This window comes from Leopardus geoffroyi, chromosome E2 (assembly GCF_018350155.1).
Source record: "Leopardus geoffroyi isolate Oge1 chromosome E2, O.geoffroyi_Oge1_pat1.0, whole genome shotgun sequence".
Lineage (NCBI taxonomy): Eukaryota > Metazoa > Chordata > Mammalia > Carnivora > Felidae > Leopardus > Leopardus geoffroyi.
In genome coordinates this window covers 18,171,682-18,186,356 of record NC_059335.1, presented here as the reverse complement: position 1 = coordinate 18,186,356, position 14,675 = coordinate 18,171,682, and the positions used below count along the sequence as shown (strand labels likewise).

At 49.2% G+C, this 14,675-nt stretch overlaps 1 protein-coding gene across 2 annotated transcripts; it reads left to right on the top strand.

Annotated features, from left to right (window-relative positions):
• The first annotated feature begins 3,854 nt into the window (after positions 1–3,854).
• On the top strand, positions 3,855–6,872 carry FFAR2 (free fatty acid receptor 2). 2 transcript variants are annotated; one of them, XM_045441207.1, is made up of 3 exons: positions 3,855–4,142; positions 4,552–4,627; positions 5,133–6,872. In XM_045441207.1, the coding sequence occupies exons 2-3, from the start codon at positions 4,623–4,625 to the stop codon at positions 6,127–6,129; spliced, it is 1,002 nt and encodes a 333-aa protein (XP_045297163.1). In that variant the 5' UTR covers positions 3,855–4,142; positions 4,552–4,622; the 3' UTR covers positions 6,130–6,872. The 2 variants fall into 2 exon arrangements, with proteins under 2 accessions (XP_045297163.1, XP_045297164.1); XM_045441208.1 differs by lacking the exon at positions 4,552–4,627 and having other exon boundaries at positions 4,005–4,142.
• Positions 6,873–14,675: the final 7,803 nt, after the last annotated feature.

Genomic DNA, 14,675 nt, shown 5'->3' with positions numbered 1-14,675 from the left:
CAAAGTAAGCTAGACTTTGTCAAAATTCAAAATTGTTTTGTTCTTCAAGAGACCATTAAGAAAATGGAAACACAAGGCATACAGTGGGAAAAAATATAATACCCATAATCTAACAGATGACCAGTACCCGGAACATCAAAAAGAGGCACAACGTCAACAGTCATCAGGGAAAAGCGAATTAAAACCACAACGAGATACCAGGGCCTGTAATCAGAATGCCTAAAACTTAAGACCAACACCTATCAAGGGGCTGGTGATGCTGTGGAACAGCTGGAATGCCCGTACATTGCTGGCAGGGATAACAATGGTACAGCCACTTTGGAAAACTGGCAGTTTCTTAAGAAGTTGAACAAGAAGTTGACCATACAGCCTAGCCAATATACTTCTAGGTATCTGCCCAAGAGAACTGAAAGTACATATTTGCACCAAGATCTAAACAACAATGTACATATAGCAGCTTTATTCACACTAGCCAAACACTGAAAAACAAAAAAATACTCAAATGTCTAGCAACAGGTGAATGGATAAATAAAATATGAAATATCCATGAAACAGAATACTATTCAGCAACAGTGCTCTGAGAACATGTACTAAGAGAATCTAACTGCACCTAGGAGGTCAGGGAGGGCTTTCTTAAGAAGGAAGCGGGCATCTGAAAGAAGGCTGGGGACTGACTGGGAAGGAGGACTGGGTCATAAGAAATAGAGCGCTGCAGGCAAAGGCTGGGTCATGAGCCCCCGGCAGAGGGAAGGTGGCACGTTTATGGAAACAAGAGACCGTCTTGCAGAGATAGCAAGGAGAGAGAAGAGACATATGAGTTTAGGCTGGAAGTTGGCAAGGGCCATGCCGAGCAGGCCTTATAGGCCTTGTTAAGGGTTTTGACGTTGGGGCGCTTAAGTGGCTCAGCTGGTTGAGTGCCAGACTTCAGCTTAGGTCATGATCTTGCAGTTCGTGAGTTTGAGCCCCGGGTCAGGCTCTGTGCTGACAGCCCAGAGCCTGGAGGCTGCTTAGGATTCTGTGTCTCCCTCTCTCTCTCTCTCTGCCCTCCCCTGTTTGTGCTTTGTCTCTTTCTCTCTCTCAAAAACAAATAAACATTAAAGACATTTGTTTTAAAGAGTTTTGATGTTTATCCTCAAGGCAATAAGAAACCTCAGAAAGGATTTTAAACAAGAGGGTGATATAAGTGGCTTGATATTTTTAAAATATCCCACTAACTACAGTATGGAGAACTGTCAGGATGTGAGCGGCAGGGAAGGAGCTGGTCATGGCCCCTGCCAACCTCCTGGTAATAGACTCCGGCTTACACTGACGATGGAGACGGAGAGAGACGGACGCCTTCAATGGGCTCCGAGAAGTGTGGGACTGCATTCAGGGGATAAGGAAGAAGACGGTGTTGAGACGGACTCCAAGATTATGGCTCAGGGGATGGAATGGGAAGAGATCCCATGCCCCAACAGGGAGAATGCTGGAAGAAGGCCTAACTTGTTGGGGAAGGTCAGCTCTGGACACACTCAATTTGAGATGCCCGGGAGACATTTGAATGACAGTGTCTCTCAGGCATTTGGACATGTGGATGTGAAGGCTCACAGAAGCCCTGGATAGAGATTTAAAACGGGCTTTTGTGAAGATCGTAACCGACACTACAGAAATGCATGCAACAGGCCGAAGAGCTACACAGGACCAGGATGAGAGAGCGCCTGAAGCCAAGTCTTAAGGGACTCGAACATTTAGAGGACAATCAGGGAATGGTGGGCCGGTGAAGGAAAGTAAGAAGTGACCTGAGCAAAGTCAGGGAAACCAGAAGAGCATAACATATGAGAATTCACGGAAAGAGAATGTTTCAAGAAGGCTATGGAAACTGTGTGGAAGGCTAATAAAATAGGAAGAAAATGTCCACTGAATTTAGTTGCATGGAGGTCACTGCCAATCGTAGGATGAGCAGGTCCTATGGAACAACAGAGGTATAACCCAGATTCGAGGGGATGGGGGAGGGCGCTGATTGAGGAATAAGGAAGTAGAGAAAGTGATTATACATAAATTTTAGATACCGGGCCCAACTTCCTATTCTGACAAGCTGGGCTGTAATAATGATGAAAGAAAGATGAACTTGGGAGACATTGTGAAAGACATGGTTTTTGTGAAAGCAGTCCTTGAATTCGGCCTCAGAGGTTGCATTTCCTTTTCATGTGACATAGATGGGTGTTGTGAGTCATGAGCCCCAAGTTTCCTTTATTTTGTTACCTTCATAACTACCCCAAACGTGGAGGAGGGGGTTCAGTGGGGCCTCGCCAACACAGGTGACAGGGTGCAGTGACATGAGAACAGGCACAGGCAGGGGACGGACGGGCCAAGGTAAAGCGGCAGTCCTACTCAACATCTGTGTTCAGGAAGTCTCTGCTTTGCCATTAAATCCAGATCCTCATGAATATTTATAGAAAATCATAAAAGCAAAATGATACAAATAAATTTGGGAGCAAGCACAGATGGCAAAACAGAGGCCCCTTCCCTACCTCAAGAGGAAAATAAGTTCGGGCTTGGTTTCCTCCGTGTGTGTATCTGGACAGGGCTTTGAAGAGCTTCTAGAGGGGCTACACAGACAGGGGGGTAGGGGATGAGGAAAGGACAAGGGTGGCGCAGAGGTCAGGTGCAGCCCACAGGGAGAGGGAACACGTGGGGGGAAAGACACCGAGCCTGGGCACGGCTTCCCTGTAAAAGGGACATCAGGCCTCCTGAATCCCTGACACTCCCCCAAGTCAGACGGCATGTCGGTGGCCTCAGCCTCCGGATATTTTACCAAGTGGCTCAGTCGCTCGGACGCTGCCAGCAGGCTTCCACTCATGGGTACCCATTAAGTGCTAAGCACTGGCTCCTCTGCTTTATATATGCTAGCTCATCCACGCCTCACGGAAATCCTGAGATGGAAGTATTCCCATCCACACTTGACTGAAAAGGAAGTTAAAGTTCAGAAATTTATCTGCCCCACCGGCACCCTGATGTTTATAGCAGCACTATCAACAATAGCCAAAGTATGGAAAGAGCCCAACTGTCCATCGATGCATGAATGGATAAAGAAGATGTGGGGTGTGTGTGTGTGTGTGTGTGTGTGTGTGTACACATATACACACAATGGAGTATTACTCGGCAATCCAAAAGAATGAAATCTTGCATTTGCAACTACATGGATGGAACTAGAGGGTATTATGCTAAGCGAAATTAGTCAGAAAGACAAATGTCGTATGACTTCACTCATAGGAGGACTCTAAGATACCAAACAGATGAACATCAGGGAAGGGAAGCAAAAATAATATAAAAACAGGGAGGGAGACAAAACATAAGAGACTCTTAAATACAGAGAACAGCGTTGCTGGAGGGGTTGAGGGAGGGGGGATGGGCTAAATGGGTGAGGGGCGCTAAGGAATCTACTCCTGAAATCATTGTTGCACTATATGCTAACTAACTCGGATGTAAATTAAAAAACAAATTAACTATTAAAAAAAAAAAAAGAAATTTACCTGCCCCAAGGTCACAGCGGAGGGACTTGGGTTTGAGCCCACATCTGCATGACTCTATATCCCACACTATTTCCACGAGAGTAAGACGCAGGCTAGGCGAAACCAATCTGTCTCAATCAAGAGGGCAAGAGAGACCTGTTGTGGGCAGAGGACAGGAGACCATACAGGGGGAAAAAAAAATTGAAGAATGAAAGAACGTAGGAAACTTCTTTTCTGAAAATGAGAAGAATCACAGAAGAAATTGCCTAGAAAAGAGAAGATAAGATCATCTGACTTGAGAAATGGGAAAAATGCCTGGGATTGAAAAAAGAATTCAGGACCTAGGGACAGAGAATCTGGGTTTGGCAGGCAGAGTGAGGGTCTCTGGGGGGCGGGGAACGAAGATGCTGGCGGCGGGTGCCCATCCTTCAGGTTTGAGAGGAGACAGTGCTCAATTATTGACCTTCCCCTCTCCAGTCACATGACTCACGCTAGTATAAAAGCTTTCTACCAGCAGGTTCCTTACAATTTTTTTTTCCTGTGTGAAATGGGCAGTAGCAGTGGCTAAAGCCCTGTTCCTCTTTCCCAGAAGCTTTCAGACTTTCCTTCAGGACTAATCCCAAGAAGCCACCTATCTGGACTGCAGACAAGGCAAGCAGCTAACCCAGTGCTTGTGCTATGGGCAGTAATGCCAGGATCTGGATTGGAGGGGGAGATGCTGGGGGGCTGATGCAAGTCTGTGAGGAACTGGGAGACAGGAGCCAGTGTAGGTGGGATCAAGGAAACAGGCCGGGACATCAAGCCCAGAGAGGGAGGATGGAGGGGCCGGGCTGCATATGGGCAGCGAGGGTTACAAGCCAAATGGAAACTGAGTTGACCCCGTTAAGAGTTCTTCTGTTTATAGTCAAAACACCGGGCTCTGAAGCCAGTTGCTACCTGTGGGCTTTCCTGAATGTTCTCTAGAGTCTTTTAGGGGGCAAGCCCCAAAAGACAGCACTGGCTCACCCTTCCTCCCCTCTGTCCCTCCCTACATATCACTAGCTTCCTTTTTCCAATGCAGTCCCAGAGTCCGGTATAGGTCAGGAGAGGAAAAGGTGGAGGAGAATCTGTGTTCTGCAAAAGGAGAGGAAAATGAGGTAGGGAGATGGGCTGGGGCCGGGCACCTGCTTCCTGGGCATGTGGCAGGGTCCTGTGGCAAGCCGGCACTGGGTCTCAAGGCCTGGGTTTGTTTTCCTGGCATGGGTGCTCCTGACAGACGGCTCACAGCTCTCTCCCGTGAGATGCCTTTGTGAGATGCCTTTCCCTCCGCAGGCCTCTGATTAAGGGACCGAAGGAAAGTTACGAACTGATAACAGTAACTTCCTGTATCTGTGAGGAGAGGAGAAAGCCAAGGGTTGGTCCCCCCCCAGAGACACATGATGGCGAACGTAATAACTCCTGCTTAATATCCCGCCCCAGGCAAAGTCAATAATTGCTCTGGGCTGTCCTGGCAGGTGGTGTAAGCAAAGCAGTGGTGGCAACAGAAAGGTCTGGCCTGGGAGGCAGAGTGCGGCAGGGAGGATGTCCGCGGCCTGAACCAGGCGAGGGTCCGTGGGCTGTGAGTGGCACCTCCTGACCCTGCCTTTTTCCGTCCTCTTCCAGAGCAACCATGACAAACTGGCGCAGCTCCGTCATCCTCACGGCCTACATCGTCATCTTCCTCACCGGTCTCCCTGCCAACCTCCTGGCCCTGCGGGCCTTCGTGGGGCGGGTCCGCCAGCCTCACCCTGCGCCCGTCCACATCCTCCTGCTCAGCCTGACGCTGGCGGACCTCCTGCTGCTGCTGCTGCTGCCCTTCAAGATGGTTGAGGCCGCCTATAACTTCCGCTGGCATCTGTCCGAGCTGCTCTGCGCCCTCACGGGTTTCGGCTTCTACAGCAGCATCTACTGCAGCACGTGGCTCCTGGCGGGCATCAGCATCGAGCGCTACCTGGGAGTGGCTTTCCCCGTGCAGTACAAGCTGTCCCGCAAGCCTGTGTACGGAGTGATTGCTGCCGTGGTCGCCTGGGTCATGTCCTTTGGTCACTGCACCATCGTGATCATTGGTCAGTACCTGAACTCAACCCAGCAGACCGCAAACACGAATGGAATCACTTGCTATGAGAACTTCACCGAAGCGCAGCTGAACGTGGTGCTTCCGGTGCGGCTGGAGCTGTGCCTCTTCCTCTTCTTCGTCCCCATGGTGATCACCATCTTCTGCTACTGGCGCTTTGTGTGGATCATGCTCACCCAGCCCCACGTGGGGGCCCAGAGGCGGCGCAGAGCTGTGGGGCTGGCTGTTGTGACCCTCCTTAATTTCCTGGTGTGCTTCGGGCCTTACAACATATCCCACCTGGTGGGGTATTACACGAAGAAAAGCCCCCCGTGGCGGGTCGAAGCCGTGGTGTTCAGTTCCCTCAATGCCAGTCTGGACCCCCTGCTCTTCTACTTCTCTTCATCGGCTGTGCGCAGAGCCTTTGGGAAAGGGCTGCAGATACTGCGACATCAGGGCTCCTCCCTGTTGGGACGCAAAGGCAGAGAGACAGCGGAGGGGGCGAGTGGGGACAGGGGTGTGAGTCAAGCCGAGGGAGCGCCGAGTTCCGACTTCACTACAGACTAGGGGGATCCTGGACCTTTGGAGGCACTCTGGGTTACCTAAGAATTGAGCAGGCTGGGAGAGTGGGAGCACGGGTCAGGAATCCTCAGCCCCGATCCACTACTGGGGCTGTGAAAACCTCTCTCAGCAGCTTGCTGTCCCCTCCTGACTGAAGTTTCCAGCCCAAAGGAGCGCAGCTCTGTGACAAAAAGAAGAAATGGTTAGGCACAGAAGCACCATCAGACCAGGGTTTCGGAAGCAACGTAGCTAATACAAATCCAGTCCCTGTGACGTAGCCGGCAGCTGGGGATGACCGGGCTCAAACGGAGTCCTTAAAGCAATCTTGCTATAAGCTTTGAACAACACCTAGACGCCCGTCTAGCTGTGGATACTGGAAAGAAGCCAACGGGAAAGAGGTGGATGAGAATACCAAATGAGGTCAAAGAAGACTCAGGAAGGTTATAAGCCAAGGGGGGGCGGGGATTAAGAGGGAGGACTGGAGACTCAGGACTCTGATGATCTAGGTTTGCACTGTATCTATCGCTTCCACTTGCTGCTTTGTAAGTATGCTCCAGTCGCCTTCGTGTGTGTATCTTGTCTCCCTGCGTCAAACCTGCCGGAGGTCTGGGTCTTGTCTTCCCCGCCCGTGGCACCCCACACGGGTCAGGACGCAGCCTGGCACCCATCAGTCAGAGGTCAACACTGGCGAGCCCAGGAGCAGACAACCTGGCCTGGCAGACTGAAAATAAAGACGGTAAAACTCTGCAGCGAGTGTCCACAGTTTTTGTACTTTTCTGCAAGGCTGGGGTGGGCGAAAATGCGATGAAGAAGCACAGTCAGCAGCACGGGGGGAAGGGGATGCATGGGAAACCACAGAAATGGCTGAAGGTCAGGATGTAATGAGCAGAGTGACTGTCGGGGCGGGTGGGATCCCGTTTTAGATTTGGTGAATGGAGACGGGACCTAGAAAGAGGATGTGAGGTGAATCCTGACTTCATGTTATCAGCTGCATCTCAGGGGCCTAAAACACATAACCCTCCGGCTTAGAAGCCTGCAGAGTTTTCCTACTGTCACGAGTTCTCCTCCAGCAACTCCTATCCTATCATTCTATTACCTACTTTGTATCCTCTCTCCCTGCCCAATCCCACCTTCCTAACTCATCTCTCCCCAAGAAGGAGCCCTGGCCCACTGTCTCTGGTTAACTGATCCCAGCCCCAGCCTGGCGGACGGCAACAGAGGCTCTACATCAGAACTGTACGAAGAGGTACAAAAATAGTACACGCCCCCCCAGTCCCCCACCCCATGCCAATCTCCTGACTCTTTGAGGGTGGGGCAGCAGATGAGCCTTTAAAAGCCCCCCAGTTGGGGCGCCTGGGTGGCGCAGTCGGTTAAGCGTCCGACTTCAGCCAGGTCACGATCTCGCGGTCGGTGAGTTTGAGCCCCGCGTCAGGCTCTGGGCTGATGGCTCAGAGCCTGGAGCCTGTTTCCGATTCTGTGTCTCCCTCTCTCTCTGCCTCTCCCCCGTTCATGCTCTGTCTCTCTCTGTCCCAAAAAAATAAATAAACGTTGAAAAAAAAAAATTAAAGAAAAAAAATTAAAAAAAAATAAAAATAAAAAAAATAAAAGCCCCCCAGTGATTACTCTAGGCAGCTCGGGAAAGGAATCCCTGGCCTCACTCAGGGGCCCAATCTGTCCAAGAAAATATTCTTCAGAGAGACCCTTCCTATTTGTAAGTCCCTCTCGCCACAACTCCATACTCCCTTATCTTCTGATTGCTTACTTTTCCCACTGTTATAAAACCCCACTCAAAATTCACTTTCTCCAGAAAGACTTCCCTTCTAATTCCCACCCAACTGAGCTCCATTTCTGTTTTCCTTCCTCAAACACCACTGGACTGCTGTAAAAGCCCCAGCTTCACGGTCGCTTCTACTTACTAAGCTGTCCTTGGGCAAGTCCTGACCTCTAGCCTCCCTTTCCAAACCATAATCATGAGGATGATGTATGCCTGCCAGGGTTATTCTGAAATTCCAGTGAGACTGTGTCTATAAAGTTGCTGAGAAATTTTACAGTATCACTTAGCTCTAAGAGACCAAACAAAACAAAACACCAATATGCCCCAACTTAAAAGAAATAAGGTAAGTAAAAATTAGAAATGATGGAAATCGTATATTAGGTAGGTAACCATATAGGATGGTTTAACAGTAATGTGTGAGAAAAAAAATCTGGGATTTTTCTGCTGACTGTACATCTGGGATGTATTACACCTTCCGAAAAAGCTTATTTGATTTGGGGTGGCATTAAAAGAAATAGAGTCGAAACAAGCCAAGACTAATCCCATTTCACTGAGGTCTTAATCAGTAGCATGTTCAGCACCTGAGCTACACATTATTTTTTTAAGACATTAACTCAGGAGTGCCTGGCTGGCTCAGTCAGTAGAGCATGAGACTCTTGATCTCGGGGTCGTGAGTTTGAGCCCCATGTTGGGTATAGAGATTACTTAAAAATAAAATCTTAAAAAAAAAAAAAAAAAAGACACTAACTCAGGGAATCAAGCCCAGAAGAACTAGCCAAAATGTTTTGGAGAGTTGAAACCATATGACGTTGATGATTGAATAAATGCCAGCCACTATTCCAGAGAAGTAGCCTAAGATGATGGAGGGAATTTTCGAAGGTCAACAAGTGAAAGAGAGTTTAAGTCCAGGTCTGCCTTTCTCCAAAGCACCTGCTTTTTCGTTGACTCAAGAGAAGCAAGTAAGAGAATGTTAGATATGTGGCTGAACCAAGGTGAGGTCCAGCTCATGGAAGACACATTCTGTGTAGCTCACGGGGGAAGAACAAGGATCACAGGCAGAAGAAGCAGGGAGCTGCATCTCAAACAGTCAGGGCTGTTTAAAATGGAACTGAGCTAGGGGTGCCTGGGTGGCTCAGTTGGTTAAGCATCAGCTCAGGTTATGATCTCACAGTTCATTAAGTTCAAGCCCCACGTCAGGCTCTGTGCTGACAGCTCAGAGCCTGGAGCCTGCTTTGGATTCTGTGTCTTCCTCTCTCTCTGCTCCTTCCTCATTCATGTGCTTGTGCTCTCTCTCTCTCTCTCAAAAATAAACACTTCAAAAAAAATTTTTTTAATGGAACTGAGCTAACTCAACAAGGTAGTCACCCCCCAGTTCCAGAAATACTGAAGTGGAAAACAGAAAATACCTATCCTGGAACATTGAGGAAACGGACACATCTGGTAAGAGCTGAACCAGTTAACTGTCAAACCCTTTCCTGCTCAGAGATTCCCAGGGTTTCAGACACAGGCTGCTCTCGCCAATCACAGAAGCGCAAGAAAATCTCTGGTCTGAGATTTTCGGGGTGAACCTTTTGCTGCTCACTAACACGTCTTTGATCTGCATGAAGTCATATGATATATAGCACATTTCTTCCCTGGGAAATTAATAGCTCATTTGTCCAACAAATATGTATGGGTTACCTAGTAGAAGCCAGATACTTTTCCAAGGGCTGGAGATGCAGAGTGTATAAGAGACAAGGTACCTGACCTCTCGGGGCTTCCATTCCAGTGGGGAAAGACAGTCAATAAGCAAGTAAACAAATAAGCAAGGAAATTTCAAAATGTGCAACTGGTTTTTACAACTGGACTAAAATAGAAACGTGGGGGAAAGTACAATGAGAGGTTAAGGGAGTTTCGAAGATTCTCCTGAGTCAGTGATATTCAGCTGAGAACTGAATGATGAGAAGGAGTTGCCATACAAAGGCCCATGGAAAGAACATTCTAGAAATAGGAACTGCTGATGCAAAGGGAGGGAGGCGGGAGAAAACCTTAGCTTCTCAAAGGCTGAAAGAGGGTCAGTGTGGGGCTAGAGCAATGTTCTGCAAATGTAGGCATGGAGAGTTTGCTAAAGCACAGATTACTGTCCTCCCTCCCCACAGTTGCAGAATCAGTAGGTCTGGGATGGGACCCAAGAATCTACCTCGAACAGTCCCAGGTGATACTGACGCTGGTGGTCAGTGACCACTTTTTGAGAACCACTGGGCTGGCATACAGCGACCTGGGGAGAGAGCCATACAAGATGAAGCCGAGGAGGTCAGCAGGGACCAGACCACGCCAATCTTTTAGGCCACAAATAGTCTGAATTTATTCTAAGAGCTTTGGAGACCATTCAAAGGTTCTAAACAAAAAAGCAGAATGGTCTGATTTCCATTTTAAGACAATCACTCTGATATCTGTGCCTACCACTGAAGGGAGATGGTTGTTAGGAACAAGGAGATAACGCACAGGACAGATCTAAGAACCATAACATACTACAGCGAGCATGCGGGGTTTTCACCCGACTGGTAGCTCCCTGAAAGTGGGGGCTGTGCCTTCTACCATTAGAACTGTCCAAGGACCAAATAGCCAGGAGGAGGCCCCCATAAGTTATCACGCATCCACCTGACAAATGCGTGCGCCTCATGTGTGCTAGAAAATTTTTAAAACAACTAGGTTGGGGGATTTGTTGGCAGTGGAGTGGGTAAGAGCAGGGTGGAGGACGGTGAAGCCCTGATTTGTAGCACTTGCCAACTTCTGTTGGGCCGATTTCTACCAACATGGAGATGCCGAACACAGGTCTGGCAAGTGATGTTAATGAGCAGTTCTTGCAAGCACATCACTGGATATACCTCCCGGCACATATGCTCAACTGGCAGACAGATCACGTCCTATTTGAGAAAACAATCTCTCTCCCTGGCTACATATAGTACAGGGCTCTGGCACAGGGACTTCTCAATAATAAACACTAGCTGAATGTGGCTGGCTGGACCCGATCCAAGAGGATCTGGGTGGCTGGTTAGATTGTGAGACTCCCGAGTCCCCTGTAGGATGACAGATGGGTAAACAGAAATATTAGTGCCTGGTTAATGAATAACACAGACAGCAGCCTAGAGCCGCTACCAGGAAACCAGGGTGGAGGGAGCTGGCTCAGCCTGACCAGGGGGCCCGACCAGCAGGAAAAGGGAACCTGGCATCAACTATTTCACTTCCTCTTTCTGGAAAAGACGCCGTTGTGCCCCTTCCTCAGAAATTCTCATCTGACCAGAGCCAGAGCTGTAGGATTCTGTGGTGATCACCGTGGTCCAAGGGAGCAGGGGAGCGCGGCTGGGAGGGTCTGAAGGAAAACACAGCCAAGATGCCACAACTGCCTTCAATTCGCCTGCCCCTTGGCTCCAGGTTGTTGTCAGTTCTCCTTTTTATCAGCTTTCTCTACCTCCTGTGGTTAAGTACTTCTGCCCCATTTTTTTTCTTTTCATTATTTTTCTCTAGTCACAGGAAATGAGGACATTTCTCATCTACAAATTGCACATTCAACCAGGAAATTGGGCCAAAGATCTCTAAGTCCGCCACAGTGCCTGCCCAGTAACCCACTTGGCAAAAATTTGAAGGTCTGCGGAGATAGGAGACGGGAGGTCCTGTGGGGGGGGGGGGGGGCCGGGGGGGGCCGGGGGCCATAGTGAGCCGTCCACCAGCAGCTTACCCAAGCCCTGGTGTAGTCTCAGGCTCCTTCTCTCCAGCCACTCTCCCCTGGCATCTGGCAGGCCGAACTACAATCAGCCTCAAGGAGACGGTGTTAGGAAAGTAAATATACTACTTTCAAATCTAGATGTTTGAAAAAGCCGATATGCAGGTACAATAGTCTAGAGTCTCTAAAGTGCCACAGCAGACATTACATCATTCGGCTTTCCGTGGGTGTAGGCATTTGTTGATCCACAAGCGTTTACCGAGGCTTACTATGTGCTCGGGCCCTGTTCCAGGTGCTAAAAACACAGCAGTGAATGAGGATGAGATCCCTGACCTCATGCAGCTCATATTCCAGTGGGAGAGCAGACAAGAAAACCAATAAACAGACACTTGGGGGCAGTGCTAAGATCTGTGAAGACACTAAGAGTCAGGGGACTAGGTGGCTACTTTTGAATGAGTGGCTTGGAAAGGCCTCTTGAAAGTGACATCTGAGGGACACCTGAGTGGCTCAGCTGGTTAAGTGTCTGACTCTTGATTTTGGTTCAGGTCATGGCTCACGGTTTATGAGATCGAGCCCCACATCAAGCTCCATGCTGGGTATGGAGCCTGCTTAAGATTCATTCTCTTTCTCCCTCTCTCACTCTCTCCCTCTGCCTCTACCCCACTCACACACTAGCATGCATGCTCTCTCAAAATAAAATAAAATTAAGTTGGGGCGCCTGGGTGGCGCAGTCGGTTAAGCGTCCGACTTCAGCCAGGTCACGATCTCGCGGTCCGTGAGTTCGAACCCCGCGTCGGGCTCTGGGCTGATGACTCAGAGCCTGGAGCCTGTTTCCGATTCTGTGTCTCCCTCTCTCTCTGCCCCTCCCCCGTTCATGCTCTGTCTCTCTCTGTCCCAAAAATAAATAAACGTTGAAAAAAAAAAATAAATTAAAAAAATAAAAAATAAAAAATAAAAATAATAAAATTAAATAAAATTAAGTTAAATTAAAAAAAAGGAGAGAGACATTTGAGTTGCAACCAGAATGGAAAGAAGGAATCATGCATACCAAGAATTGGCAGGGGAAACGGGGAGGGGGCAACAGAGGGGGAACCTTCCAAGCAAAGGGTTCAAAGCAGGTACAAGCCTTGAACAAGCCAAACTTGCACAAAAGAAAAGGCCAGGGTTGGGGCGCCTGGGTGGCTCAGTCAGTTAAGCGGCCGACTTCAGCTCAGGTCATGATCTCGCGGTCCGTTAGTTCGAGCCCCGCGTCGGGCTCTGGGCTGATGGCTCAGAGCCTGCAGCCTGCTTCCGATTCTGTGTCTCCCTCTCTCTCTGCCCCTCCCCCGTTCATGCTCTGTCTCTCTCTGTCTCAAAAATAAATAAAACGTTAAAAAAAAAAAATTTTTTTTTAAATAAAGGAAAGGCCAGGGTGACTGGAGCTCAGTGGTGGCTGGAAGATCGAGAAAGGGTCAGATCATAGGCGTTCTCAAAGGTTTAGGATAAGAAGCACAGCAGATACCTTCCACCTACTTAACAACAAGAAAAGCCGAGGCCCAGAGCTTTTTAAAGTGCCATGTGCCAATCCTCATCAGAATGGTTTTCTGACCCCAGACTCCCTCTCAAAAGGAGCCGCACACGCTCTTCACTCTCTCAACCTGACACCTCATTGCAGAAGAGAAAGGTGGGCAGAAACGTGATTCGTGCTGTGGGCAGCTTTGGGGTACAGAAAGTTGGGGAGGGAGGGAGAGATTGGCAAGGTGCTGCGGAAAGAAAGGAACCAGAGGTGGAACAAGACACCCCAGGGTGACAGCACAGCACAGACCGGTGTGGAAGAGGCTTCCAGGAGGGAGCCGTGGCCGAGCAGAGGTGGGCTGCCCAGCAGGAGGTGGAGGTAACCATGAGCCGTCCCACGCTGTCCCCGTGTCCACTGACCTAGAGCAGAAATGGCGTGAGGACAAAATCATGGCACTTTGGGGCATCATAGAAAGCCTCAGGTCCAACGATTCTCAACCCAGGCTGCACTCTGAGCCACCCGAGAAGCTTCTGAAAAATGCCAGTGCATCTGAGTATTTTATTTTGTTAAAGCCCCCCAGGTGCTTGAGAAGCTGGGAGGGTTGAGAAGTGATGTCTGGTCCTGATCCTCTGCTGGGCCAGTCAGAGGGGGTTCTGGGAAGGCAGCAGGGAGGGCACAGTGACTGGTTTTGAACCCAGGCTTCCGCTGTGCATCTGGACTCCTCCGGGCTTTAGTTTTCTAACTGAAAAACAATGGGGGGTGGGGCGCCTGGGTGGCGCAGTCGGTTAAGCGTCCGACTTCAGCCAGGTCACGATCTCGCGGTCCGTGGGTTCGAGCCCCGCGTCAGGCTCTGGGCTGATGGCTCAGGGCCTGGAGCCTGTTTCCGATTCTGTGTCTCCCTCTCTCTCTGCCCCTCCCCCGTTCATGCTCTGTCTCTCTCTGTCCCAAAAATAAATAAACGTTGAAAAAAAAAAAAAAAAAAAAAAAGAAAAACAATGGGGCTAACACACTTAAATCATCACACTACTGTGAGGACTGAATGAGTTTAACACTGTACATGCAAACACTTCGAACGGCGTCTCACACCTGTGGATGTTCACGCACGTTTACACAAGGCCGTCTTTCTATAAAATTTTTTTTTTTCAACCTTTATTTATTTTTGGGACAGAGAGAGACAGAGCATGAACGGGGGAGGGGCAGAGAGAGAGGGAGACACAGAATCGGAAACAGGCTCCAGGCTCTGAGCCATCAGCCCAGAGCCCGATACGGGGCTCGAACTCACGGACCGCGAGATCGTGACCTGGCTGAAGTCGGACGCTTAACCGACTGCGGCACCCAGGCGCCCCTCTATACTTCTTTTTTTAATATCAGGTTTGATCTGTTAACTTCCCCCGATAGCAGATGAAGATTTAACTCTCTCCAATACATGAACACACACACACCTCCCCACTCAGTATCCCAATTACATCATAACTGTGTTACAATACTCAACGCTCACATTATTGTGACTATGTAAATAGTGGAGTTCTATAGTACACTATCATTATTCTTCTACTCTGAACACATTTTCCCATCCTGTA